A 23,944-nucleotide genomic window follows, 5' to 3' on the forward strand; every position below is an offset into this window, starting at 1 on the left:
TATAAGTTTTTCTTACTGAAGTCTTAAAACATTCCTGACCCTATTATATTGCGGAAAAATAGTAAGCTTTAAATTTTGTAGACCACATGTATTAAAATGCCATTGACCATATGATAATAAACCCTTATCCATTACTCTCCGCATGTGCTGATAAAAATACATAGAAACGTAAAGTTGGTAATATATTGGGTGATAAGGTAATATGTTTCGCCTTTGCACAATTTTATCTTTATAGCCCATATATCTTGGGAGGCTTTAATGCATTGCCTTTGCGGACCAAACGTTTAGTTTCTCCTGATATTGCAATCAGAGCAGTTCGACTTTCCGAAGATATTATCATGAGAGAGAAGATTAATGGAGTGAGTATTCTTGAAAACAGGATACTTCGATGCTAAGTGCCGTTTCCTAGGAGCTTAAGGAAGATTCCGATGGCAGGCGAAGATTGCCTTGGTACTATGCTCCTTCCTTTCTACTTCTCTGGCTGGCGCTCTTCTTTGCCATCGTGATCCCACTGTACAACAGACTTCCGGAAAGGGTAACCATCGCCGAGGAACCTTCAAAGCGGGGAGAGTTCGTGGCGGGAAGGGCGGAGAAACAGCTCCATGACTTTGAGCGAATTGGACCCAAAGTTGTGGGCAGTCGAGCAAATGAGGTGGAAACGGTTGAGTTTCTCTTGGCCGAAGTGGAAAAGATTAAAATGGAGTTGCGCAGCGATCTTTACGAGCTGGAGGTTGAGGTTCAGTCGCCTTCTGGTGGATTTTTGATTGCGGGTATGTGGAACATGTACCAAGGCATCCAGAATGTCATCGTTAAGTTAAGTACGAAGGAGTCGCAGAGTGAGTCTTACTTGCTGATCAACAGTCATTTCGACTCAAAGCCAGGAAGTCCAGGTGGGTATGAGCAATCCAAGTTCAATAGGGAGATATACTTAAAGTGTAGAATAACTAGGGTCCGGAGATGATGGCGTCATGGTTGTGGTGATGTTGGAGGTCCTACGACAAATGGCGACATCCGAGACACCATTTCAACACGGAATTATCTTTCTGTTCAACGGCGCCGAAGAAAACGCCCTTCAGGGAGCCCACGGCTTTATCACGCAACACAAATGGGCTCCGAATTGCAGGTGATTCAAAAGTGGCCTAGTATTTCAAACAATTTGGTTATAAACATTTCTTATAGAGCCCTTATAAACCTCGAGTCGGGCGGCAGCGGTGGGCGGGATCTATTATTCCAGAGTGGACCCAATACTCCTTGGCTGATGAAGGTAGCAAAGAATATTTTTTTATAATTATAGTATCTAATAGTATGTTTCTATTGAACTGTACTCATGTTTAGTACTACAGGCAGCATGCGAAACATCCTTTTGCAACTACACTAGCCGAGGAAACGTGGCAGGCTGGAATTATACCATCCGACACGGATTTCCGCATTTTTCGGGACTTCGGAAACGTGCCTGGTAAGCTTTTATTGGCCATGAACTAAAATATAATTATATATATTAAAATTAACAGGTCTGGACATCGCACAGGCCAATAATGGCTATGTCTACCATACAGCCTTCGACACCTTTAAAGTAATTCCTGGAGGATCTATACAGAACACGGGGAACAACATTCTTGCACTTGCAAGGGCTTACGTAAATGCCAGTGAATTAAGTGAAACAGAGGTAACAATCGATTAATATCAAGGTAACAATCGATCATAAAAATTATTAAATTAATTTTCAGAAAACTGATGATAGCCATGCAGTCTTCTTTGATTTTCTCGGACTGTTCTTTGTTTACTACACGGAGTCTACTGGTATTATCCTGAACTCCGTGATTGGAGTGCTAAGTTTGGTTTTGGTTGGCTGCTCCCTCTGGCGAATGTCCCGCCAGTCGGAGAAAGTATCGATTGGCCAGATTTTGATCCAGTTCCTTATTATCTTGGGACTGCACGTGGTGGGCTTACTGCTAAGCATTTGCCTGCCTCTTCTGATGGCGGTTCTATTCGATGCTGGAGATCGATCTCTGACCTACTTCACCAGCAACTGGTTGGTTTTTGGCCTCTACGTGTGTCCCGCCATCATCGGGCTAGTACTCCCATTGACCCTGTACTTCACCCTGCTGCCCAATGTAAGACAATTGATAAAGCATCTGATATCCTTGCCATAGCTCATTCAAACGATTTCAGGATAAACTGAGCCACCCATATCTCATCCAAATGAGTTTGCACGCAGAGTTCGTGGTTTTGGCCTTGTTGATTCTTATTTTAACGGCTATTGGTACGCGTTCCCAATACTTGTGCCTCATATCATTGATCTTTTATGGAGGTGCTGTGTTGATAAATCTGATAAGTACATTGCATGACCGCGGTAAGTGATATGGTAATCATTTATCCAAAAACTGGTCTTAACTTGTTAAATACATTTTAGGCTACTATTGGTCCATCAGTGTGGTATCTTTTCAGGTGATTCCATTTTGTTACTTTTCCTATCTGTTCTACATGTTGCTGGTCGTATTCTTTCCGATAACTGGAAGAAACGGAATTAGCTCGAATCCGGATCTGATTATAGCACTCTTGTGTGGCATTTGCACGTACTTTGCACTGGGATTTGTTGTAAGTGGTTGTGCTAGGTGATGAAAAGGTTTACTTTTAACAATGGAACTCCAGGCTCAATTCATCAATGTATTTCGCTGGCCAAAGCTCATTCTCCTTGGTTTGGGAGTGGTAACCTTCATCTTTTGCATGATTGCTGTTTCGGAAGTGGGATTCCCCTATCGCCCCAAGACCAACGTGATGCGAGTTAATTTCATGGTAATATATTTTCTATAAGTATTATGAGTTTTTTAAGATAACCTATCCTTTTCAAGCAAACTAAACGCATATTCTACGACTACGATGGCGCGGTGACTCACAGTGATTCTGGATACTACTTCATATACCAGGATAGGCGCAGTCTCAGTCCGCTAAAGGACTTCAATGTCAACCTGACTGGTCTAACCTCAATGGAGCCTGATTGCGATAAGTACGTGATGTGTGGGGCTCCGTGCTTTAACTTTTGTGGTGGACGAAGAAGAGCTGGTTGGCTGCCACGTGAGGTTAGCATACCCGGTGATATAACCTTGGAGCTATTGGAGAAGTCGGTACTCCCGGATGGCAAGACCACTCGATTTGAGTTTAAGCTGACTGGACCGCCCCAAATGAACGTGTTCATCCAGCCAGTGGGTGTTGCCAAGGTCAGGGATTGGTCCTTCGATCGAAAACTATTGGAGGATACATACGAACCACCCTACGTTGCATACATTTCATATGGCATAGACGACAGTCCCCTGAAGTTCTTTGTTGAATTGGCGGTACGTTTTCCATTTCCATAATGAGCAGTTTTAAAATCTATACTTTTTCAGAAGTCCGATGGTGATCTTAGTGGTCCTCTCATGGAACTCGGAGTCGTTGGACATTTTATCAGCTACGAATTTGAAAGGGATGCACATGCTAAGGAATTTTTGTCCGATCTACCCAACTATGTTCATGCAATGGAATGGCCCGCAATATTTAAAGGATATATATTTTAGAAAGTTTGAATACATTTTTAATGAAATTTAACTTGTCAGCATTTTACTGATAAGATATTTATTTAAAGTTCTCCTAGTAAATACTGTTTTTTGTCTAGACATTTTTGGAGCTTTTTACGAATAAAGTGAAAACCTTTGTCCATAACCTTTCCAAAAAGTTTGTGCTTTGCGTTGTAGGATTCCCAAAACTCATAATGATTGTATATCTAATCTTGATATTCGCTTTTTATCGTTTTTGATTTAGGGTTTATAAAATTGATGCAAAATTTATGGTCTCATTTTACTATCTTTATATAGCAATAACATTTCAATTCATTGGCCCTTGTGTGATATATTTTCGGTATCATTGGAAAATGCTTGAAGGGCATACATAATAGCGCATTTAGTAGCTTGTAAAAATATGTTCAGATTCAACAATTAAACCATAAAAAGTATCCCTAATTTGGTAATTGAAATGCATTAAATTTTAGATTTTAATCTCTATGTGATAATGTTTTGCTATGATGAAAAACAAAGTAATTTGACATTTATGTTATTACGAATCCATATTCTTGATGCACATCTCTAGGCAGCACTATTCAGATGCCGCGGTATAAAACTAAATCACTTTATGAAGATTGCAGAAGACTTTGACTCCAGGAAGATTATAAAATTGATTATAATGGGCATCATAAATATACTGGGACTTGTGGGCTGCAAGTTGGATATCAATCCCCAAGCAGCCATCAAAAGGTTTAAATTTGATAAGCACGGAGAGTTTTTTGCTCAGTCGCGTGCGGTTCCTCGTTGTGATTTGATGCTGATAAACGCAGTACGCCGGCGATATGGAGAAGCACAATGGAGGTTTTGAAGAGGATAAGCTTTCGGAGCACTCGGAAACATCGTACACTGAGAACAAAAAAAATACCCTGCAATTGGTTACCGGAGGGATAGATCCTGAGGAGGGCTGCAGCAATGTTACGCTGATCGAATTGAAGCAAAAGTCCAGATTCTCTGAGCAACTGGAATGGTACTACTCACCAGCATACTTGCTCTTCTGGGTCGGACTATTCTTCGCAGTGTGCTATCCACTGTTTAACCACCTGCCCACTGGAGTCAAGATAGAGGAGGAGGCCAACTTACCGGGCACCTTTGTGGCCCAGCGGGCGGAGAGCATACTGATCCGGCTGGATCTTATGGGCCCCAAGATAGCGGGGGATTACGTGACGGAGGTGGAAATGGTTCAGTTTTTGCTTGGCGAGATATCAAAAGTGCGGGACGAGATGAGAAGCGATCTCTATGATATGGAGGTGGATGTACAGCGCTCTAGTGGTTCTTTTCTTCATTGGCAAATGATTAACATGTACCAGGGCATTCAAAATGTGGTGGTGAAACTGAGTTCCAAGAGTTCCAACAGCACCTCATACCTATTGGTCAATAGTCATTACGACTCCAAGCCCAGCAGTGTGGGTAGGTAATCCAAGTTATCTATCAAACTAAGGATTCAATGCTATGTTCTCTGTAGGAACTGGTGATGCTGAGTTGATGGTTGTGACCATGCTGGAGACACTCCGCTTAATGGCCACGTCCGAGGAGCCCTTTCTGCACCCAATAGTATTCCTGTTCAATGGCGCTGAGGAGCAGCCCTTCCATGGTTCACACTCGTTTATATCCAACCATCGATGGTCGGCGAACTGCAAGTGAGTGAACTATTACAACTTCCATGGCAACTGATAATGTGGTAATTCCAAATCAGGGCGTTAGTCAACCTGGATTCGGCCGGAGCTGGTGGTCGTGAAATTCTCTTCCAGGGGGGTCCCAACCATCCCTGGCTAATGAAGGCAAGTCTAAATCGCGCATTCCACTTGAATTTTATCTTAATGACCGAGCCATAAAGCTATGAAAGCGCATTTACAGGCGCGCCTATCTTATCGCCATTTACGAACCGATATCCAATAAAAATCGTTTTCTATTTCACATTAGCAATACAAAAAGAGTGCCAAGCATCCCTTTGCCACGACAATGGCCGAGGAAATCTTCCAGGCGGATCTGATACCGTCCGACACAGATTTCCGTATCTTCCGTGACTTTGGCCCAGTGCCAGGTGGGTGACCCATATAGCTAGGTGTATTGCACCAGTTTCTACATATCGATCTATATACTTCGATCCAGGTCTGGACATGGCTGGTTGCTACAATGGTTTCGTATATCACACCAAGTTCGATCGCTACAAGGTTATTTCACGAGGTGCTCTGCAAAACACTGGCGATAATGTGCTTTCTTTGGTCCGCAGTATATCCAATGCGGAGGAAATGTACGATACAGAGGTAGGAAATGGTTCCCCAAATGGTAATCTTGATACCTTGTACATCTAATTACCTTTCAATAGGCTCATTCCGAGGGTCACTCTGTGTTCTTCGACTATCTGGGTCTTTTCTTCGTTTACTATACGGAGTCAACTGGCACAGCTCTTAATATCTCGTTCTCGCTGGGCGCCATTCTGGTTATATGCCTTTCCTTGTGGCGCATGGCCAGGGTCACGGATCGGAGATTGGGCACCTACGCACGCGCCTTCGGGTTGCAGTTCCTTCTCGCCATTCTGGGTTTCTTGCTGGCCCTCGGCTTTCCATTGCTGATGTCTGTGTTCTACGATGCCGGCGATCGCACGATGACGTACTTCAGCAACAGCTGGCTGGTCATTGGTCTCTTCATCTGCCCCTCTATTATTGGCCTAGTTCTGCCTGCGACTCTCTACTTGTCCCTGAGACCCAGCGTAAGTGACCCGGAACTTCCTTTCCCAACTTACAGATGAACACTTTCCCTTTCTTCTCAGGAGAAGATACCGCACACCTATCACCTACAGATCGTGGGACATGCCTACTGTGTTTTCATGGCTGTGCTGTGCATTCTACTAACCATCGTAGGTATTCGCACTGCGTATCTCTTTATGATGTGTGTATTCTTCTACTTGGGAGCTTTGATCATCAACCTGGCTACTCGACTTCATGATAAAGGTAAGAACGGAATGAGATAAAAGTGCTTTAATGATACCCGTTCGTCTCATTTAGGCTATCTTTGGGCTCTGGTGCTCTGTGTTTGCCAGATACTTCCCTATCTGTACTTCACCTACCTGTTCCATGCTCTTCTGGTTATCACCATTCCGATGACGAGTCGCAAGGGCATGGATGCTAATCCCGATTTATTGATCTCCTTGGAGTGCGCACTGGGCTCTATTCTGGCAATGGTGTTTCTGGTAGGGATCTGCTATTCCTGTGAGAGAACATTAGGTGTAGACACACAAATCGTTTTAGGCTCCTCTGTTGAATCTCTTCCGGCGACCAAAGGCCATGGTTGGAGGATTGACATTGGTTATGTTCATTTTCTGCATGATTTCTGTTTCGGATGTGGGCTTTCCATATCGCCCCACAACGAACGTGATGCGTCTCCACTTTTTGGTGAGTCAAATGGAGGAGGAGATTATAGGCCTTCTTGTAATATTTGAGCTTTCCTGCGTTTCTAGGAGGTACATCGCAAGTTTTACGAGTTCGACGGTTCAATTAGCCTGGAGGACAGTGGTTACTACTTCGACTTGCAGGACAGGCGCTTTGAGAATCCTCTGCTGGATAAGATCAATCTAACTGGAATTACGCGCGTTGATGACTACTGCGAAACCGAGATGTTTTGCGGCTTGCCGTGCTTTAACCACCGCTGGTGCTCCGCCGTGAAGGATGCCCGTTGGTTACCTAGGGATGAGCCCGTCGATTTGCCCGGTACTCCGGTTTTGCAATTCCTGAACAAGACTGTATTGGGAACTGGGTCTGCTCCTAGGGCTCGATACTACTTTGAAGTGTCATCGGGGCCGCCTAGGATGAGTTTCTTTGTACAGCCTCGGGATGGAGTAAGGATGCTCAGCTGGTCGTTCCTCAAGGGAATGCTGGACAATCCATCGGTCTACAAGCCGCCATATCACATATTCTTCGGCTATGGCAGCGACAATTCGCCTGTGGAATTCTTTTTCGAAATGACAGTTAGTAGCAATATAATAAGTTTAAATTAATACACAAATATATTATATATTTGTACTTGCAGAAGGACGATGGCAACTTTGACGGGCCAGTGGTGGAGCTGGGTATCTCTGGACACTATATGAGTCATCTGAGTAAACGCGATGCGACGACCCGAAAATTCATTGAAGATCTGCCGGACTTTGCCCATCCCATGGAGTGGCCAAGTTCCTATGAAAGATACATATTCTGAGATAGATCAACTTACATAGTATTAAGATTTGTAAAATAAAATCAATAATGAAAGTATGTGGCTCATTTCTGAACAGTTATGTTATTTACTTAGGAAAGTTATGGAATATTTATCTCAGCTCTTTGGATAGCAAATTAACGTTATAAAATTGCTTACGATAAAAATAATAGCTGTTACTAACTACCTAGTTTCAACGAAAGGCGAAATTTGACCAAATCACATTTATGATATTGACATGAGTAAACACATTTCGCTAACTTTGCGGACTATTATACCAAATATTTTGATGACTACCACAGAAGTCCTTCCTTTTCAATAAGACGGCTTTTTGGGCCAACTAAGGTTTGGTATTATAACTGAAAGGAGCGGAAATTGCAGCCCTAGCTTTTTCCACTGTCAACCAGATGCGAGACAATAAATGCATAAATCCGCAATAGTCAACAAGTGCGATTACAATATGGGGCAAAGTCAGCGGTTATGATTTTGGATTGGTTTGGTTTGGTTGGGTTTGCTTTGGGTAATCACGTCGTTGGCCCCTCGAGGGCCTCACAAGTTTCGCTGGGTTTCCAATTTATCGATGGCATAGACGAAAGTTGTGTTCGCTATGTACGCATGCTGATACGAAAGCGTGAATAACACGCGCCATTACGCCATAAATATCGAATATCTTTATACTATGCTGAAGATATCAACCATATCGCACCATAAACCCGAGCCGCAACTTTAAATTGCGGATGGAGATGTCCGGCGAGTTAGTCGTGCGTCGGGAGTCGTGGAAGGTGCTCTTGCTTGGACGGTTCTCGAATCTCTTCAAAAGTTAAAAAAATGGGAGCCACTAGGGATGGCAAGGTGTGGTTTTTTGGACTGAATTTACTCGTTTAGGAGAGATCATTTATAATATTCCCCCCTTACAACAGACGTCCCTTTCGGGATCTGAGAACCTGATAATCGAGGTGGACGAGGACAAGATCCGTTGCAAGCAGTATTCCTGGTACTTTGCACCCACCTACCTACTGTTCTGGGTGGGGCTCTTCTTCGCCGTCATCTACCCACTTTTCCAGGCCTTGCCCACCGGAATCAAGATCTCCGAGGAGGCGGATAAGCCGGGACAGTTCGTGGCCGAGAGAGCTCAGGAAATACTGCTGAAAATTAGTCGACTGGGACCCCGTGTGGTGGGTGATGTTGATAATGAAGTCAACGTTGTGAATTTGCTGCTCGCTGAAATCGAAAAAGTGCGCCAGGTGCTGCGAGACGATGTCTATGAAATGGAGGTAGAGGTGCAACGAGCATCCGGGTCCTACTTGATCAAAGGCCTAACGAATCACTATCAGGGTGTGCAGAATGTGATCGTTAGACTGAGTACCAAGAGCTCCAATAGCACCTCCTACCTTTTGGTCAATAGTCACTACGATACCAAACCGGGTTCACCTGGTGAGTCTAATGGTGGACTACATTTGGGATAGGCCTTCAATAACTATTGTCCACAGGTGCCGGAGATGACGCTGCCATGGTTGTGGTAATGATGGAGGTACTGCGTCTGGTCGCCGTTTCAGGGAATCCCTTCCTGCATCCGATTATATTCCTTTTCAATGGTGCCGAGGAGCAGCCAATGCAGGGATCACATGGGTTCATCACGCAGCACAGATGGGCTGCTAACTGCAAGTGAGTTTGAGCCTCAGGCTGAGATCCCAGGAATCTCTAACCCGCTTTTCGCTATCCAAACAGGGCTCTGCTGAACTTGGATTCCGCTGGTGCTGGTGGGCGTGATCTGCTCTTCCAGGGCGGTCCCAATCATCCCTGGCTGATGGAGGTAAGTTCCTATGTTTGTGCAGCTAAAAACCCCCCGAAAGTCGGCAACGCCATTGGTGATTCATATATTTGGGAATGCTCTGATCGCATTTCCGATATGGGGGCTGCTATATCACCCGTCTGGCTGCTGATCAATTAATCTAATCTTCCGCCTTATCATAGCATTACAGAAACAGTGCCCCGCACCCGTTCGCCACCACAACGGCCGAGGAGATGTTCGAGGCTGGTATCATACCATCGGATACCGATTTCCGGATCTTTCGGGACTTTGGAGTTGTGCCAGGTGGGAATCTAGGGGGAGAATATCCTATTCGAGCACCATACTCAAGAACTCTTCTCTTCCAGGCTTGGACATGGCCGGCGTGTACAATGGATTCGTCTATCACACGAAATTCGATCGATACGCGGTGATAAGTCTCGACTCCCTGCAGAATTCCGGCGACAATTTACTGGCCCTGGTATGGAGTATTTCAAGTGCCGAGGAAATGTACGACACAGGGGTGGGTTTCATCTTTCGAGTGGCTTTCGTCCATTTCTCATAGTAATCATTCAACAGGCACACGCGTCGGGACATGCAGTATTCTTCGACTTCATTGGACTGTTCTTTGTCCATTACCAGGAGTCGACTAGTTTGGCCCTGAATCTCTCCTTCTCGTTCGGTGCCATTTTGCTGGTCTGCCTCTCGTTATGGCGAATGTCACGGGTTACTGGCCAGAGTATGGGCACCTATGCCGGCGTCTTTGGACTCCTATTCCTGCTAGCCCTTGCTGGTGTGCTACTCGCCGTGGCCTTCCCCCTGCTGATGGCCACCTTCTATGATTGGGGAAATAGAACGTTGACCTATTTTAGCAACAGCTGGCTGGTCATTGGCCTCTACATTTGTCCATCGGTTATTGGTCTTGTGCTGCCAATGACCCTCTACTTGACGCATAAGAAGTGTGTAAGTGTAGTAATTAATTAATTATTTAAATATTTTGTTATACTAAGCTATCCTCTGCAGAAGAAGATCCCCCATACTTACTACTTGCATATTGTGGGTCACGCGAACTGTGTCCTGTTGGCCATCTTGTGTTTGGGTGCAACGGCGCTTAAATACCGTAGTGCCTATCTATTCCTGATCTCTCTTATTTTCTACGTTGCTGCACTAATCATTAACCTATTGACCCGTCTCCATTGTCGCGGTAAGTTAGCTTTATATATTCGTGGGAAACTTCTAATGATTAATGCTACTACTTTAGGCTATCTGTGGTCCCTGGTGCTGATAGTTTTCCAGATTATACCCTTCATTTACCACGCCTACTTGTTTCACATGTTCATACTTATTCTCATTCCGATGACTGGTCGCTTTGGGGTCTCCACCAATCCGGATATACTAATCGGCGCCCTTTGTGGTTTTGGCACAATTCTGGCGTTATCCTTTGCTGTAAGATAGTTATACACATCTATTTACTACTTACTATTAATCAGTTCCACTTAGGCGCCCCTAATCAATGTCTTTCGGCGTCCGAACTGCATGCTGGGTGGTCTGGCACTGGTCATGTTCATTTTCTGCATGATTACCGTCTCCGATGTTGGATTCCCGTACCGGCCCAAAACGAATGTCATGCGTGCCGACTTCATGGTGAGTGGAACACTAATGAGCATCATTAGAAAGATGTCTAAGTTCGATTCTTTGTCGGAACAGCAAGTGCATCGCAAATTTTTCGAGTACAATGGTTCTGTTAGCCTCGAGGATTCTGGCTACTACTTCCATCTGGGGGATCGAAACAAAGAGGCACCTCTCCGCGATCACATGAACCTGACCAACCTGGTACGCCTGGGCGAGGATTGCGACTCCGAGCTGATGTGCGGTATTCCCTGCTACCGATATTGTAGTGCCCGGAAGCATGCACTTTGGCTTGCTCGAGAAGAGCCCGTAGAACTGCCATATCCAACGGTCTTGGAGTTCCTTAGCAAGACAGTTCTGTCCGGTGGCTATCAGGTGCGCTATGAGTTCCGGCTGACTGGTCCGCCCAATATGGGTCTATTCTTCAAGCCACTGGATGGTGTAAAACTACTCCGATGGACGTTTGCCCCCGCAATGCTGGATAATCCGGCCACTTACAGGCCTCCTCTGGAGGTCATGTTAACCTACGGCATTGATAACACTCCCATCGAATTCTTCGTGGAGCTTTCTGTGTGTATTTAATGGGTTGTTCTAATAACCATACTAACTAATTGATTCTTAGAAGGACGATGGCAACTTCGATGAACCCGTCTTCGAGATGGGCGTCTCTGGGCACTATGTCAGTCCACATGACAAGCGGGATGCACTGAGCCAGGAGTTCCTGGCCACACTTCCGGACTTTGCCTTCTCGATGGAGTGGCCCAGTAGCTACGAACGGCATATATTCTAGGATAGTAATAAGAATAAGCTAATAAGAATACCAAGTCATTGACACTCCCAAGCCGAAAAACTTTTATTTTTCGGAAAATGGAAGGGGGTCAAACATTGGATGCATTTCACAATGAGTTGCTCGGTCAACATTGGTGGGGGAAGAGCAAGCAATGTAGCAAACGGTTAAGGAACCATTTGTGCAAACATTACAGGGCATACTACGACGGCTCCAGTCAAAATGTGGGTATAAATAGTGTGGACTGGACCAGCGAAAGACACACTCAGAGTTCAGCAGCTCTTCCGTCGATAAGCAACAGCCAGCCAGCAATCCCAAAAGCCCAACAAATCCAATCAACATGAAGTTCTTCGCTGTCCTCGTCTGCTTCTCCGCTGTCCTGGCCATCGCAATGGCATCTACCCCAACTACACCCCCAACCAGCACTACCACAACGCCTTCTTCGCCCACGACGACGACGTACACCTATACAACCTCCCCGTCCTACCCCACCTACACCTACACCACGGACACCACAACCACCAAGCCCATCAAGCAGCAGCTCCTGTCCCTGCTGTTCAACAAGAAGTCCGGATAGAGCCGCCCATCCGATCCACGATGCTGCCACTTGACACGATCCTCATCACCTGAATAGCCAAATAAAAACACCAAATACCAAAAAACAAACAAGCGCCGTCTCTTGCTTTCACACAATACCGCAATCGAAGTAAACCATCTCACGTAGCATTGGGCGGTGGGACATTTGGGGCTTCACTTCCACTTCCATCTCCACCTCCACTTCGGCGGTAACTGACATTTGCTCAACTGGCAACGGAACGCCCCGGCCCAGTCATTACCGCCTTTTGGCCGGACCTGTTCAAGAAACATCTGCCCGGCTGCCGCAAAGGTCAAGCGGCACTTGCCACATTCAGTTAGCTGGCGAGTAAGTCAGTTGGCCAGCCAGACATGATCATGGTCAGGTGGCAGTCATAATCCCGCCAATGATGATCATCAAGCGGTTGACTCAAATGTCTAATGACTGCGCTGACAAATTGATGTAGGAATGCATCAGTCTGTCCCTATTCCTCTCACGCTGCCGAGGAAGAGTTATGAATGCCAAGCTGGTCATGTTCAACACGATCCGAGATGATCATAATGCCTCCAACGCCCCTCGCAATACAGGTGCACAGTGGGCGATGGCTAGCGAGGATAGTTAATAGTATTAGGTCAGCAAGCTATTGACGATGCAACTTTACTGATGACAACTTCCAGCATAACAACTTAATGCTGCGACTATTATTTAACTATATTTTTGTTTGTTCCAATAGTAAAGTAGAGTCCCCACTGTGGCTGTCATGTAGACAACTCATTCGACAAATTGCAGCAAATCGGATGGGTCGTGCACTTGTGGGTGGATTCGATTCGATTCGGCCCGGTCCGGTTCGGTTCATTTGCGCTCCATGGGAGATGGTATTGGCCTCCGACAAGAGCCACCTAAAAGAGGCTTCCGATCGGCGGGTCTTCAAAATGCTAGGCGTTCACTCGTTAATCTCCAGCTGCAATAGTGTCTGTGTGCAAAAGTTCAAGCGATTTGGTATAAATATGCAAAGAGTCGCCTCTGTTGGCCACAGTAACGGATCGAGACGGAGTCGGACCAGACGACCATCACCCAGGATCACAGGATACAGTTCGGTTCGACATGCAATACACAGTAAGGTGGAAGAGATAAACTTTAGGATACTCCATGCTGATATCGCATCCGTGTGCTTTTAGCTGATCTTCATAGCAGCCCTGCTGCTCAGCTTGGCCCAGGCCAGGCCCCAAGTGAGAGGACAGGCGCCGGGAGAACCCATTCCCATCATCAGACAGGAGCAGGAGGTCAACTTCGATGGCTCCTACAAGTATCTGTACGAGACGGGCAATGGGATCAACGCCGAGGAGGAGGGCTACCTCAAGAATCCAGGCACCGATAATGCCGGCCAGGTGGGTGTAGGGGAACTCCATCCACAGTCGTGGCTGGCATTTTCCGGCTACCAGTTGGCCAAACGAACTGCCACTAACTTGCATTTGCCCTTTTACCGCTCCAAAGGTTGCGCAGGGCTCCTTCTCGTACACCTCACCCGAGGGCATTCCGATTCGGATAACCTATCTGGCGGACGAGAATGGCTTCCAGCCGCAGGGCGACCACCTGCCCACGCCGCCACCCATCCCGCCTGCGATCCAGAAGGCATTGGCCTACTTGGCCACCGCTCCGCCGCCGCCGCAAGAGCAGCCCGGTGGGTTCAACAACCGACGTGGTTAGGTATCCACCTCGACTTCTACAATCGAATTACCTGGTTCTACTCAATTACAAAACGTGTGCGAATGAACAATAAAACTGGCCATACAACAACAAATGCATAGTGGATTTTCAATGATTAGCAAATGATTTAGTTGAGGAATTTAATACTGGCTTTAGTAGACTTAATCAAGTGGCAGATATGCAATCAAACGATGACGTCTTGCGATCTAAACTAATGTATGGACTTCCAATTTACTTTCGCGTTTGAATCGATTTCTTATACGGTAGTAAAAATATTGGAAATTGCCCTTATTTAGATAAGATTTAACTCACTTGGGTCCAATTCCTTGACCTTACCACTGTGAATCAAAATATGTACTGAATATTCTGATTTTATGGGCTGGGCGCATGTGTTCGGGAAAACCTTCTTCATACTTGTTCGTTAATGAGGGGGATAGTAAAATAGCCTGATTTTTCTAGATAAGATTTGCAAAGTCTTAAGTTCAACTCACCAAACTAACTGAAGAAAGTAAAAAAAAAAAGAAATAAAATACATAACTTTTCCGTAGATTTTCATATTTGATGTATGATATAGGCCAATCTAATCATGCTGTTCATGTGATTAATATTATATTAAATGGAAATCATTAAACTCATAGTAGACTTAATATATAATCTTTTCTTCAGCTAGTCAGTTACTCTATTCCAAACGGAAAGAATCCAATCCATTTATCCATTTACTCAGCTCTAATGATCATTACAGGGCACGCAATATTATGTTGCCTAGTTTCAGGCATTTGGCATAAATGAAGTTGAAGTGGCTGGGAATTGCATAATCTTTTGAAGAGTGGACTACGTCCGAATATCGTGGTAGTACCTCCAAGAAGTTTCAACAGCCGGCTGTTCCAGGTGGAGAACGCTGCAATATGTCTCCATTGAATCGCTTCTATCGCTCAGCCATCAGATCGGAAAGCAGCCTTCCAACAAATTATGAATTAATCGCATCGTAAACCAAGACGCTTAATTGATCAAGTCACCGGTCGGATCAGTTGCAATTAGACACAGCAATGCACTCGGAGTGGATGCTGGATGCTGCTTAGAGATGTGGGCGTATGGGGTTGCATCCGAAAGATATAAAGCTGGGGGCCGACGGCTAGATCTTTTCATTGCTCATCTTCGACGATGTGGCTGCGCGTAGCGGTGAGTTGGACTTACCTTACCTTAGATACCTCAAAATTCAATATGCATTCCAATGCAGATCGTTCTAGTTATAGCCTTTGTGGCTGCCGTTCTGGCCCAAAACGATGGTCGGTATCGTCCTCCGCCCACAAGAGCGAGTGCCGGAGACGGGAGCTACCGCGGCGGTAACGATGGACGCTATCGCGGTGGAGGCGATGGACGATACTCGGGCGGCAACGATGGACGCTACGTGCACATGGACAACAAGTACAAGCACGACGATCGTCCTGGTGGGGATTACTCCGGCGATGCAGGGCGCTATGTTGGGGACAAGAACAGGGGTGGTGGAGGCGGTGGTGGCGGCGGTGGCGGTGGTGGTGGTGGATCCGGGGCAGGTGGTGGTGGAGCGGCAGTTGTAGTGCCGAGAACTTCAGCCAGACCTCAACCAAGACCCACCACTGCACCGCCGCCGGCTATTGCCGATCCAACTGCCAATCTTCCCAAGGGACGTGGCACTGGCGAAGGAGGCAACGGATGGGCCATCATCCGCCAGGAAGACGATGTGGAGGTGGATGGCTATCACTATCTGTGGGTATTGTGTAACATTCAATGTGACGCATTTTAAAACCATGCTTTTTAGTTGGGAAACGGAGAACGGCATCTTGGGCGAGGAAAGTGGACGCATTGAAAAGCTGACCGAGGAGGAGGGTCTACGCTCCAAGGGATTCTACGAGTACACTGGGCCCGATGGCATCCTCTACCGCGTGGACTATGTGGCGGATGACAATGGCTTTGTGCCAAGTGCCGCCCATCTGCCCACGGCGCCACCACCACCGCCCTATGTGGAAAAGTTACTCGCCTTTTTGGAAGCAAATGCCAAGACGAAGAAATAAATATGGATTTTACAAATGTAAAAAGTTTAAATTGAATAAATTGATGTGCCATAGGAATAAAGGTGTTTTAATCAAGGGTAGCAACTATTTTTATTTATTCACATTCTATTTCCGAAGTCAGTGTGTTGGTTTAATTATGCCAGATTGAATGATAAATCATTATAATAGGTCATTATGGTTTTTTCAAATGTAATATATTTGAATTGTGAGCTAAAACTCCAGAAAATACAGAAATATTTGAGCGCCTCGATATTAAAAATCACACTGTTTATTTATTTTCAATATTTATTGAATGTTTCTAAATCCACCTTACTCCCCTTTGATTGGCAATGTAGGCAGGATTCGTTGTTGTATGTACTCCAGGACCTCATTGATGGTGTCATGAATCTTGCCAGGCTAAAGGAAAGCAATACATTACTTAACAATTCTAAAATTTTAGCTTTTCTTGACCACTTACATCCTGCTCTGAATTGATGTTCGTTCTTGAAGGTTCCTGCTCCTGAGTGGGCTGCTCCACTGGCTCCTGAACAGGCTCCGCTTGCAGTTGGTATTCCCCCGTCTCCGGCTGACAGTTCATATGGCAGCCATCGTCTGGCTCCTGGTACTCATAGGCCTGATCCGTGTCCCATAGCTTGTTCTCCGTCAAGTAGCTGTACTCCTTGGTGTCTGGATGGGATTCGTCGCCATCTCGCACCCATTGAAACTGGATTATCTGCCAGCCGGTGCCATTGAAGTTAAAGTCGATCATGAATCGTAGATGATCTCGTGGACCGAGGGATAGACCTTCACCGGCCTCCTGCACCTTTGCCTCCAGTTGGCGCTGGGCATTCCGGAAAATGCCGCTCAAATCGGAGTCATAGGGAACACCACGATCTCCGTAGCCGCCGTCATATGGCCTGGGATCGTGTCGGTACTTTCCACTATCATCCGGAATATACCAACCCGTGGCACCGTGAAGGCGTGGGACATATCGGCCCGGCTTAAACGTGATCTTCGCCTGATCCTGATCCAGATCTGGATCCTCGGCCTTGCAAGCCGCGATCAGCAAAAGTGCAGTCAGCAAGCGTGTGTCCATATCGACTACTTGATTACATCTGACTCGACCCCAATGCACCCGCTGGCCATTTTAGTTTGCCTCCCCGCCGACGATTGTTGTGCGGATAATAAATCGCGGTCTTTACGCCCAAGACGAGATTGTTTATATGGCTTTAATATGGGCGCGACGCGAGCTGATTCGGTGGCTAGCGAATCGATATCAGCTCATCCGTCTAGAATTCTTTGCATACTAACAAGCCATTTGGAAACAACTTAGTGGGCAACTAGTTTGCATTGGCAGTAGCAGCGGATCGCCTTTAACCTTTCTGAGATGCAAGTCGGCGCGAGGAGCCGGTTCAAAAATTGGGGGCGACATCTGCAGGAGACAAATGGCATTATTGAAGTTGTGTTTAAATACCATAATTAGTTGTGTATTAAGATATACTACGATTGATTGATAACATGTTTGTAAAAGAAACACTTTTCAAGAAGTCCCATGAAGAAGTTATTTAAAATGTTGAATTAGTTTAAACATAACAACGAATTGATATAATTTCTGTTTTATTATTTCAAAATGTTAGCCTCTTGTTTAGAAACCCGAACTAAATCGATGCACGGCAGTCATTCACCTGTGGATTTAACGATTTGTGAATCAGCTTCCCGAACCCAGAAGAGATGATCCCCGAAAAAGACATTCAACTGCTCCATTCAACGAAGATCGATTGGCCAGACGAGTTTCAATTTGTTTACATTTCAGCAAATCCAATGGGATCAAAGGTAATTAGTGTCGCTTAAATCAAATTTAAGCCGCATAATAAACAATGAAACGCCCGTTTTGCTTTAATGCGTATTAATAACAACAATGGCTGTCAATCAATCAATGCATCCAATTCGATATCCATTAATCAATTGTCAGAGCCGATGATTTTGGTAATCACAACATCGCGGTAGATCCGAGTTTCTAGAATATTGAAACGATGTGAGAAATCAAAGGCAGCCACGCCCCCAAAACAAGGTTTATCGATTCGAACTCTTGAACTGGCGGAACCTTGCGCATATTTGGATTATTCAGTCGTGGTAAGGAAGTGACTCAAGTGAATGATGCTCCATGATTCATGGGGTTAAGAAACCCTGGTCACTCACTTAATCGATTCCAGACAATCGATGGATCATCGAAGTGGAATTAAAAATTCTATTAAAATTGCAACTTGTTGATAAGCCAACAGGTTAGCAATGCTCCCCCTCCTCAGCCACTCACTCTCTTTTTGTAACTCGTAGAGTCTGGTTTGTTTCGAGTATTTTAAATTATTCATCTGAAATAAATAAGGTGAGACTGCCCCTGGCAATATGGTGCGTAATTTGGTGTTTTGCGGGTAATTAATTAATCTTGTTTGAATACATACTCCCCCTGCCAAACCATTACTTTTCGTACAAATCGTCCTTCGAGCCGCAAATTTATGCGAGTGCGCAAATTATCACCACTTACAACTGACAATTGGCAACTATACGCGGCCATATATATAAATTGATTTTAGCCACATACTTTGTTGCCAGCAGACGGCGCCTGCAGTTAAATATTTAACGATAATTCTGCGGTCCAGCCAACTGGATTTATCTGGCATTAATGGATAAAGTAGGGAGTTCTGTGGAAGTGGAAGTCCGCTGGTCAAAAAAATATCAAAATTCCATTGCGCTGATCTCATCTTGAAAATACCTGGTGAAATAACATCACATTTCTCTTTTTCGCACTTGTCAGCCTGGAAATTTATTTGCACGCGACTTTTCCTTTTATATACAAATTTATTTTATGACCCCCATACAAGGGCCGCAATGAAATTGCTTTGAAATTGATTTTACTTAGCATCGCCAAGGAGAGGAACTGAGTTGCCCACCCGTGCAGGATTGATCAATAATAATTCGAGAGCTTTGAACCCGCCAACACTCGGGTTATTTAGTGGACCAAGTGTTCCGAGTGTCCCAGGTGTATCGTGTGTACCAGGTTTTTGGAATTTCGATATTATACAGCCAACCCGTATCTAATTACGACTCATTGTGATTGGTGATTGGTAATTTGTTTCATTGTTTCTGGGCCTTTGCTCCAGTTGGCGAGTCAGCCATTTGTGCAACTAAATTACAGCAAAATTTCGTTTTGTAAATTAATCCGTTTTGGGCAAAACAAATGGCCAGCAGTCAATGGCATAAATCGCAGGTACTTAATGGCGCCGATTAAAATGTGAATGCGCCGGGTGCTACCAAAAGCGATCCATCTATTGCCATTGGCATTATTCGGTGGCTAAACTGGCTTCATCTGCTACCAATATTTATAGACGTGCAATTCTGATTTATTCGCTCACAGCAGCTGACATCGCTCTGCCACAAAGTGTACTAATTAAACCAAAAAGAGCGCAAATGATAATTAAACAATTCCCTGCCAAGCAAACCGGGTGAGCAATCTTAACAGCAAAATCGTCGAATAAACAAAGCAAAATAAAAAAACGCACAAAATCGCAATCTGAGAGGAGAAAAATGATTCTCGAAGCAATGACAGCGAAATGTGTGCGAAAGCCCACGCGAAAATGAGACTAATTTATAGGCATTGTTTGGATGCACAGCCTATAAAGATTTCAATTGTTGTGCGCCAAATGCTAAAGACGGTCAGAAGAATTAGGAGGTGAAGATTCCCGTAAATCATGCGCGGAGTCGGGCGGAGAGGTCTCTAGATCCCAAACAGGAATTCCGAAAAAATAACGCAGTTTCTGATTGCGATCTGCTGGAAAGCATCTTAAACACCCCAACGGTTGCGGAAATTCGGAGGTAGCTAGAAATTGTTATTAAATATATTTAAGATATTTGAAGTGAATACGAATTATATTTTATGTTATGTATATGTTATATGCTTTAGCATAATGAATGTTAGTTCAAAATACCAAAAAGTAAACTGAAAGGAAGGGGATCTACGATAAATACATAGTACGAATTTGTTTATGTAGTCATAAGAGTCAAAAATAATACAAATATGTATAAGAAATTCATTATGTGCTTAAAGATTAAACCGAAACGAAAATGTCGCCTTTTTGGTCGACTCGCTTATCAAAGTTCAGTTGAGTAAGCTTCTTATATGTAAGCCTTGTGAACCAGCGTCTCTATAGAACTGATTCTTTAATTGAATTATTAATGCATAACAATCATTTCATAGACACTTTACTTTACTTTCGTGATAGCTACTACGAGCAACGGATCAGGGCTGGAGAGCCACCGAGATTGCGTCAGTGACCGCACGGCGAGCAAAGCATGCTTTACTAGCATAATGATCTAATTCACAGCACTGCGAGAAAACGCCCTCCAAAAGCAAGAGTCTACATGGCCGTTTGAGATAAACTCGCATTTCGCTGGCATATCAGCTGGGTCTTGGTGCAGTTGTGTATTCCCCGGCTTAATCACTGAAACTCGAACATACGAAAAACTCTTCACATTAATCGCAGTCCTCCAACTTCGTTAGCTGGCTGGGTAGTGTGCGTCCGGAGATCATGGGCAGCGGATCTGAGCTCCCACTACGGATCTGCATGGTCTGGCTGGTCGCGGGTCTGGCGACTGCGGAGGCACTCCGGTGCTACGAGTGTGCCGATCAGGAGACGTCGTGCGGCTCTGCTGATAATTCGCCGGGAAGAGTGCGAGAATGCCCGAACTCAACCATGTGCTCGACCACCATGCTGACCACAATGGTGAATGGAAATGAGTGGATCAGGGTGAGGCGAGGCTGTGCCACCCAGGTGGAAATATACCATGTCTATATTGAGAAGGATTGGAAGGATATGTATCGATTGATGGACTTACCGGAGGGCTGCAAGAAGGAGAATGGAATGATGTACTGCAACTGTCGCGGAGAACTGTGCAATACAGGAAGTCAATCGTCACCAAATTTCCGGTTGCCGTTCGTGCTGATCTTATTGGCCCTGGTCTGCGGCAAAATCCTTCTTCCCGTCTAGTCGGCGACACTTTTTGGGGTGTGTTCTACCAGTTACCGGAACTATGGAACTCTCTAAGGCCACAAATATAGTTTTAAGCAGATTAATGATTTATGTGCGACAGTTTTCAAAGGTGAAACCTTGTCAATAAAGTCACTGATACCAAATAAACCCAAACAAACTCGTTCTGACATTGGATATGGATCGTAAATACCTGACAGATTTACATTTGACCGATCCGATCGGATCGTATGGGATATTGCATGGAATGTGACGCATCGAAGAAAGTGTGACATTTGGCAAGTTTGGGGTTCGGGACTCAAGGTCAATGCCAAACATACTATATACTATATATTCTGAGCGGGACTAATAAAATAACACCAGCAGCACTCCTGCGGCGTGAAGATGTGACATCTGATGCGAATAGCATGCAAATCAAGTGCCAAGCGTTCGAGCATCACAAATCGAACTTGTAATTGATTAAAAAGTCATTTTATTTAAATACTTATTAAGTATTTGTGACTTTAATGAATGCCCCCATATAGATATCGCCAAAAGGCCAGAAATCGAAACGCCTCCGAACATATAACAATAACAGCACGCGCCGTGATTCACACAACGATCTGCTCGGCTGACAGTGATCAGTGATCACCGCCCGGCCGATCTGCACTGGATCCCGTCTTGGGTCTCCGCATCTGGGTTCAGCGTACGACCTTTGGAGTGCACTGACTGTGACGCATTATCGATACTTGTGCTCGGTACTCGGTATCCAGCATCCGATGCCCGGTGTCCGGTGCTTCGATACTCGGCGGTCACAAGACGCGGCGTTTTAATCACGGTTTATGTGGATGGCTATTATTAATCGTCATATGGCCAGCACTGTGCACTGGCAATCATTCTCCATTACGCCATACACTGAAAACAATCGAGCTTGTCTTGTTTTTTAATATGATAGTACACGCATTAGAGGTATAGACCATATAGGCTACTCTACTTATAGATGTAAATCATTCCAATGGAACGAAACCTGCATTCACTTTTTAAATATTTTAAAACTTGGATAGGCCCCTTCACACTTCCTGCTGCTAGTTAGCAACCATAATCTCGCATCTCGACAGCATCTAAAGACGCTTAACTGTTAAGGACACATTCCGAGCCGATCCCCAAGCTGTCACCGTCAACCGGCGCGGTGTCAACGTTTGCTACAAACAATTAAATTCGTTTTTGTCAACATTTCTCTTGTGCCGGTTCCATCCGATTCCGGTTATACATATGCTGCGAGCCCCGAAACCCAGCCCCAGACCGAAAGCCCATCCTCATCCGCATCTCCATCCGCATCTCCATCCGCATCTCCATGCGATCTTCAGCTTCAGTTCCGATATTAATGCATTTCGCAGTGCGAGTGGCGTGCGCATTGTCTGAATTGTTTCTTATTTTATTTATATTGTTTGCACAGTTTTGCTGTATTTCCGCTGGTGCGTAATTTATGATTTCATTACGGCACTTTTATGGCGCTTCCGAGTGCCTCCAGGTAGTTGGGTATCCGAGTCTGCGATGCCAGCGATGCGATGTTGTCATCGGTTGCCACGACTAGTCAACTTCGGACTCCAGCTGCGAAGTTAACTGACGTCGTTCAGGGATTGCTGGTGTTAAATATATTGGCTTATTTTGAATATCGCTTCCTTGCAATGAAACTCTCTGTCAAGAAACTCTGAAGATCGGAAAGATTTAGTATACGACCAGTTGGTTCTAGGAATTTAATAGCTTTATTTTTAAGCCTTACTTGTAAACATGGTTTTTATTATGAAAAGATATAATTAAATTAGCTCTCAGGCTTCCATTGTACTGGTAGAAATGAGTAACGATTTTCAGCTTCTTAGAAATATATTTTTTATCCATGGGTTCATTATTAAACTAAGCTTTTCGTTTTGATATGCGTTTAAAAAGTATTTATACTTTGGAAGTTTTGATAATTTTTTTTGGTTTTCCCTTTATGCTATCAAAAGTTCTTCCCACGTCGATGACCCAGAAAAACAGAACTTGAAATTATGTTACCAATATGGTGTTTATTGTTTTAATCGCGGTGACGTCCGTTTTGACCTGAACTCAACCTTCGATTATCATCAAAATAAAATTGCTTCCAAAATAATTCGCTCTTATTATTCAGACGAAATTCGATGACAATTCTGAAAAACATGGGAATTTCTTTTTCACAACTAGAGTAAATAACTCTGATGATGAGTCAGTTAAAGCCACATATCCTGCGCTCTAAAAAGAACAATATTGGCCGATGAACTCGATTAAGCGACATTTGTGCAATAATACAAATCGCTTGATTGGTAATAAATGAAATTACGTTTACTTGTGACATTGATACGCCATAAAGATGATGCCCCGGAGAGCGATTGAACTGGAAGAGGCGAGAGAAGCTAACGAAAGGTGGAACCAGAAGAATTCGGCTCATCTTCTGTCTAAAAATTCAAAGGGAGCAGCTCGGGCTACAAGTCTTCAAGAAATGTAGCTGATGAACCGAAGTGAACCGACGAATCTCCGCTCAGAGAATTTTAGGCGCGACGATGCGTTGAGAGCAGCGCTGCGACTGCGAACCTGGCACATTTCT

The 23,944-nt window shown here is 44.8% G+C and overlaps 8 protein-coding genes and 1 long non-coding RNA gene across 11 annotated transcripts; 7 read left to right on the forward strand and 2 right to left on the reverse strand.

Moving 5' to 3' along the window:
• Window positions 1-48: 48 nt before the first annotated feature.
• Window positions 49-3,970, forward strand: LOC6734134 (endoplasmic reticulum metallopeptidase 1). The gene is made up of 12 exons (XM_016167890.3): window positions 49-359; window positions 410-890; window positions 949-1,123; window positions 1,180-1,264; window positions 1,336-1,456; window positions 1,512-1,666; window positions 1,728-2,114; window positions 2,173-2,353; window positions 2,414-2,598; window positions 2,653-2,796; window positions 2,853-3,335; window positions 3,387-3,970. The coding sequence occupies exons 1-12, from the start codon at window positions 339-341 to the stop codon at window positions 3,552-3,554; spliced, it is 2,586 nt and encodes an 861-aa protein (XP_016027146.1). The 5' UTR covers window positions 49-338; the 3' UTR covers window positions 3,555-3,970.
• Window positions 3,971-4,115: 145 nt separating this feature from the next.
• Window positions 4,116-7,879, forward strand: LOC6734135 (endoplasmic reticulum metallopeptidase 1). The gene is made up of 11 exons (XM_002081128.4): window positions 4,116-5,003; window positions 5,059-5,233; window positions 5,290-5,374; window positions 5,517-5,637; window positions 5,706-5,860; window positions 5,923-6,306; window positions 6,367-6,547; window positions 6,602-6,786; window positions 6,845-6,988; window positions 7,054-7,560; window positions 7,623-7,879. Exons 1-11 carry the CDS (start codon window positions 4,379-4,381, stop codon window positions 7,788-7,790), a joined length of 2,730 nt encoding a protein of 909 aa, XP_002081164.1. The 5' UTR covers window positions 4,116-4,378; the 3' UTR covers window positions 7,791-7,879.
• On the reverse strand, window positions 7,406-10,756 carry LOC123327097. 2 transcript variants are annotated; one of them, XR_006541559.1, is made up of 3 exons: window positions 10,621-10,756; window positions 7,617-7,768; window positions 7,406-7,544 (listed from the first exon to the last, which is right to left on the reverse strand). It is a non-coding gene; the product is annotated as an uncharacterized LOC123327097 (long non-coding RNA). The 2 variants fall into 2 exon arrangements; XR_006541558.1 differs by lacking the exon at window positions 10,621-10,756 and adding an exon at window positions 8,801-8,935.
• LOC6734136 (endoplasmic reticulum metallopeptidase 1) lies at window positions 8,516-12,132 on the forward strand. Its single transcript, XM_016167891.3, has 12 exons — window positions 8,516-8,639; window positions 8,708-9,221; window positions 9,278-9,452; window positions 9,516-9,600; window positions 9,762-9,882; window positions 9,945-10,099; window positions 10,156-10,539; window positions 10,600-10,780; window positions 10,838-11,022; window positions 11,077-11,220; window positions 11,284-11,775; window positions 11,828-12,132. Exons 1-12 carry the CDS (start codon window positions 8,616-8,618, stop codon window positions 11,993-11,995), a joined length of 2,628 nt encoding a protein of 875 aa, XP_016027147.1. The 5' UTR covers window positions 8,516-8,615; the 3' UTR covers window positions 11,996-12,132.
• Window positions 12,133-12,221: 89 nt separating this feature from the next.
• Window positions 12,222-12,658, forward strand: LOC6734137 (integumentary mucin C.1). Its single transcript, XM_002081130.4, has one exon. It carries the CDS (start codon window positions 12,333-12,335, stop codon window positions 12,567-12,569), a length of 237 nt encoding a protein of 78 aa, XP_002081166.1. The 5' UTR covers window positions 12,222-12,332; the 3' UTR covers window positions 12,570-12,658.
• A 922-nt stretch (window positions 12,659-13,580) lies between these two features.
• Window positions 13,581-14,367, forward strand: LOC6734138 (endocuticle structural glycoprotein ABD-4). Its single transcript, XM_016167892.2, has 3 exons — window positions 13,581-13,682; window positions 13,745-13,954; window positions 14,061-14,367. The coding sequence occupies exons 1-3, from the start codon at window positions 13,671-13,673 to the stop codon at window positions 14,271-14,273; spliced, it is 435 nt and encodes a 144-aa protein (XP_016027148.1). The 5' UTR covers window positions 13,581-13,670; the 3' UTR covers window positions 14,274-14,367.
• A 982-nt stretch (window positions 14,368-15,349) lies between these two features.
• Window positions 15,350-16,377, forward strand: LOC6734139 (larval cuticle protein LCP-30). The gene is made up of 3 exons (XM_016167893.3): window positions 15,350-15,452; window positions 15,511-16,019; window positions 16,072-16,377. The coding sequence occupies exons 1-3, from the start codon at window positions 15,435-15,437 to the stop codon at window positions 16,322-16,324; spliced, it is 780 nt and encodes a 259-aa protein (XP_016027149.1). The 5' UTR covers window positions 15,350-15,434; the 3' UTR covers window positions 16,325-16,377.
• Window positions 16,378-16,595: 218 nt separating this feature from the next.
• Window positions 16,596-17,702, reverse strand: LOC6734140. The gene is made up of 2 exons (XM_002081133.4): window positions 16,782-17,702; window positions 16,596-16,720 (listed from the first exon to the last, which is right to left on the reverse strand). The coding sequence occupies exons 1-2, from the start codon at window positions 17,397-17,399 to the stop codon at window positions 16,634-16,636; spliced, it is 705 nt and encodes a 234-aa protein (XP_002081169.1). The 5' UTR covers window positions 17,400-17,702; the 3' UTR covers window positions 16,596-16,633.
• Window positions 17,703-20,657: 2,955 nt separating this feature from the next.
• Window positions 20,658-21,495, forward strand: LOC27206163. Of its 2 annotated transcripts, XM_039291976.2 has the most exons (2): window positions 20,658-21,105; window positions 21,169-21,495. In XM_039291976.2, exons 1-2 carry the CDS (start codon window positions 20,887-20,889, stop codon window positions 21,343-21,345), a joined length of 396 nt encoding a protein of 131 aa, XP_039147910.1. In that variant the 5' UTR covers window positions 20,658-20,886; the 3' UTR covers window positions 21,346-21,495. The 2 variants fall into 2 exon arrangements, with proteins under 2 accessions (XP_039147910.1, XP_016027150.1); XM_016167894.3 differs by having other exon boundaries at window positions 20,679-21,495.
• The last annotated feature ends 2,449 nt before the right edge of the window (window positions 21,496-23,944 follow it).

Source organism: Drosophila simulans, chromosome 2R (assembly GCF_016746395.2).
Source record: "Drosophila simulans strain w501 chromosome 2R, Prin_Dsim_3.1, whole genome shotgun sequence".
Lineage (NCBI taxonomy): Eukaryota > Metazoa > Arthropoda > Insecta > Diptera > Drosophilidae > Drosophila > Drosophila simulans.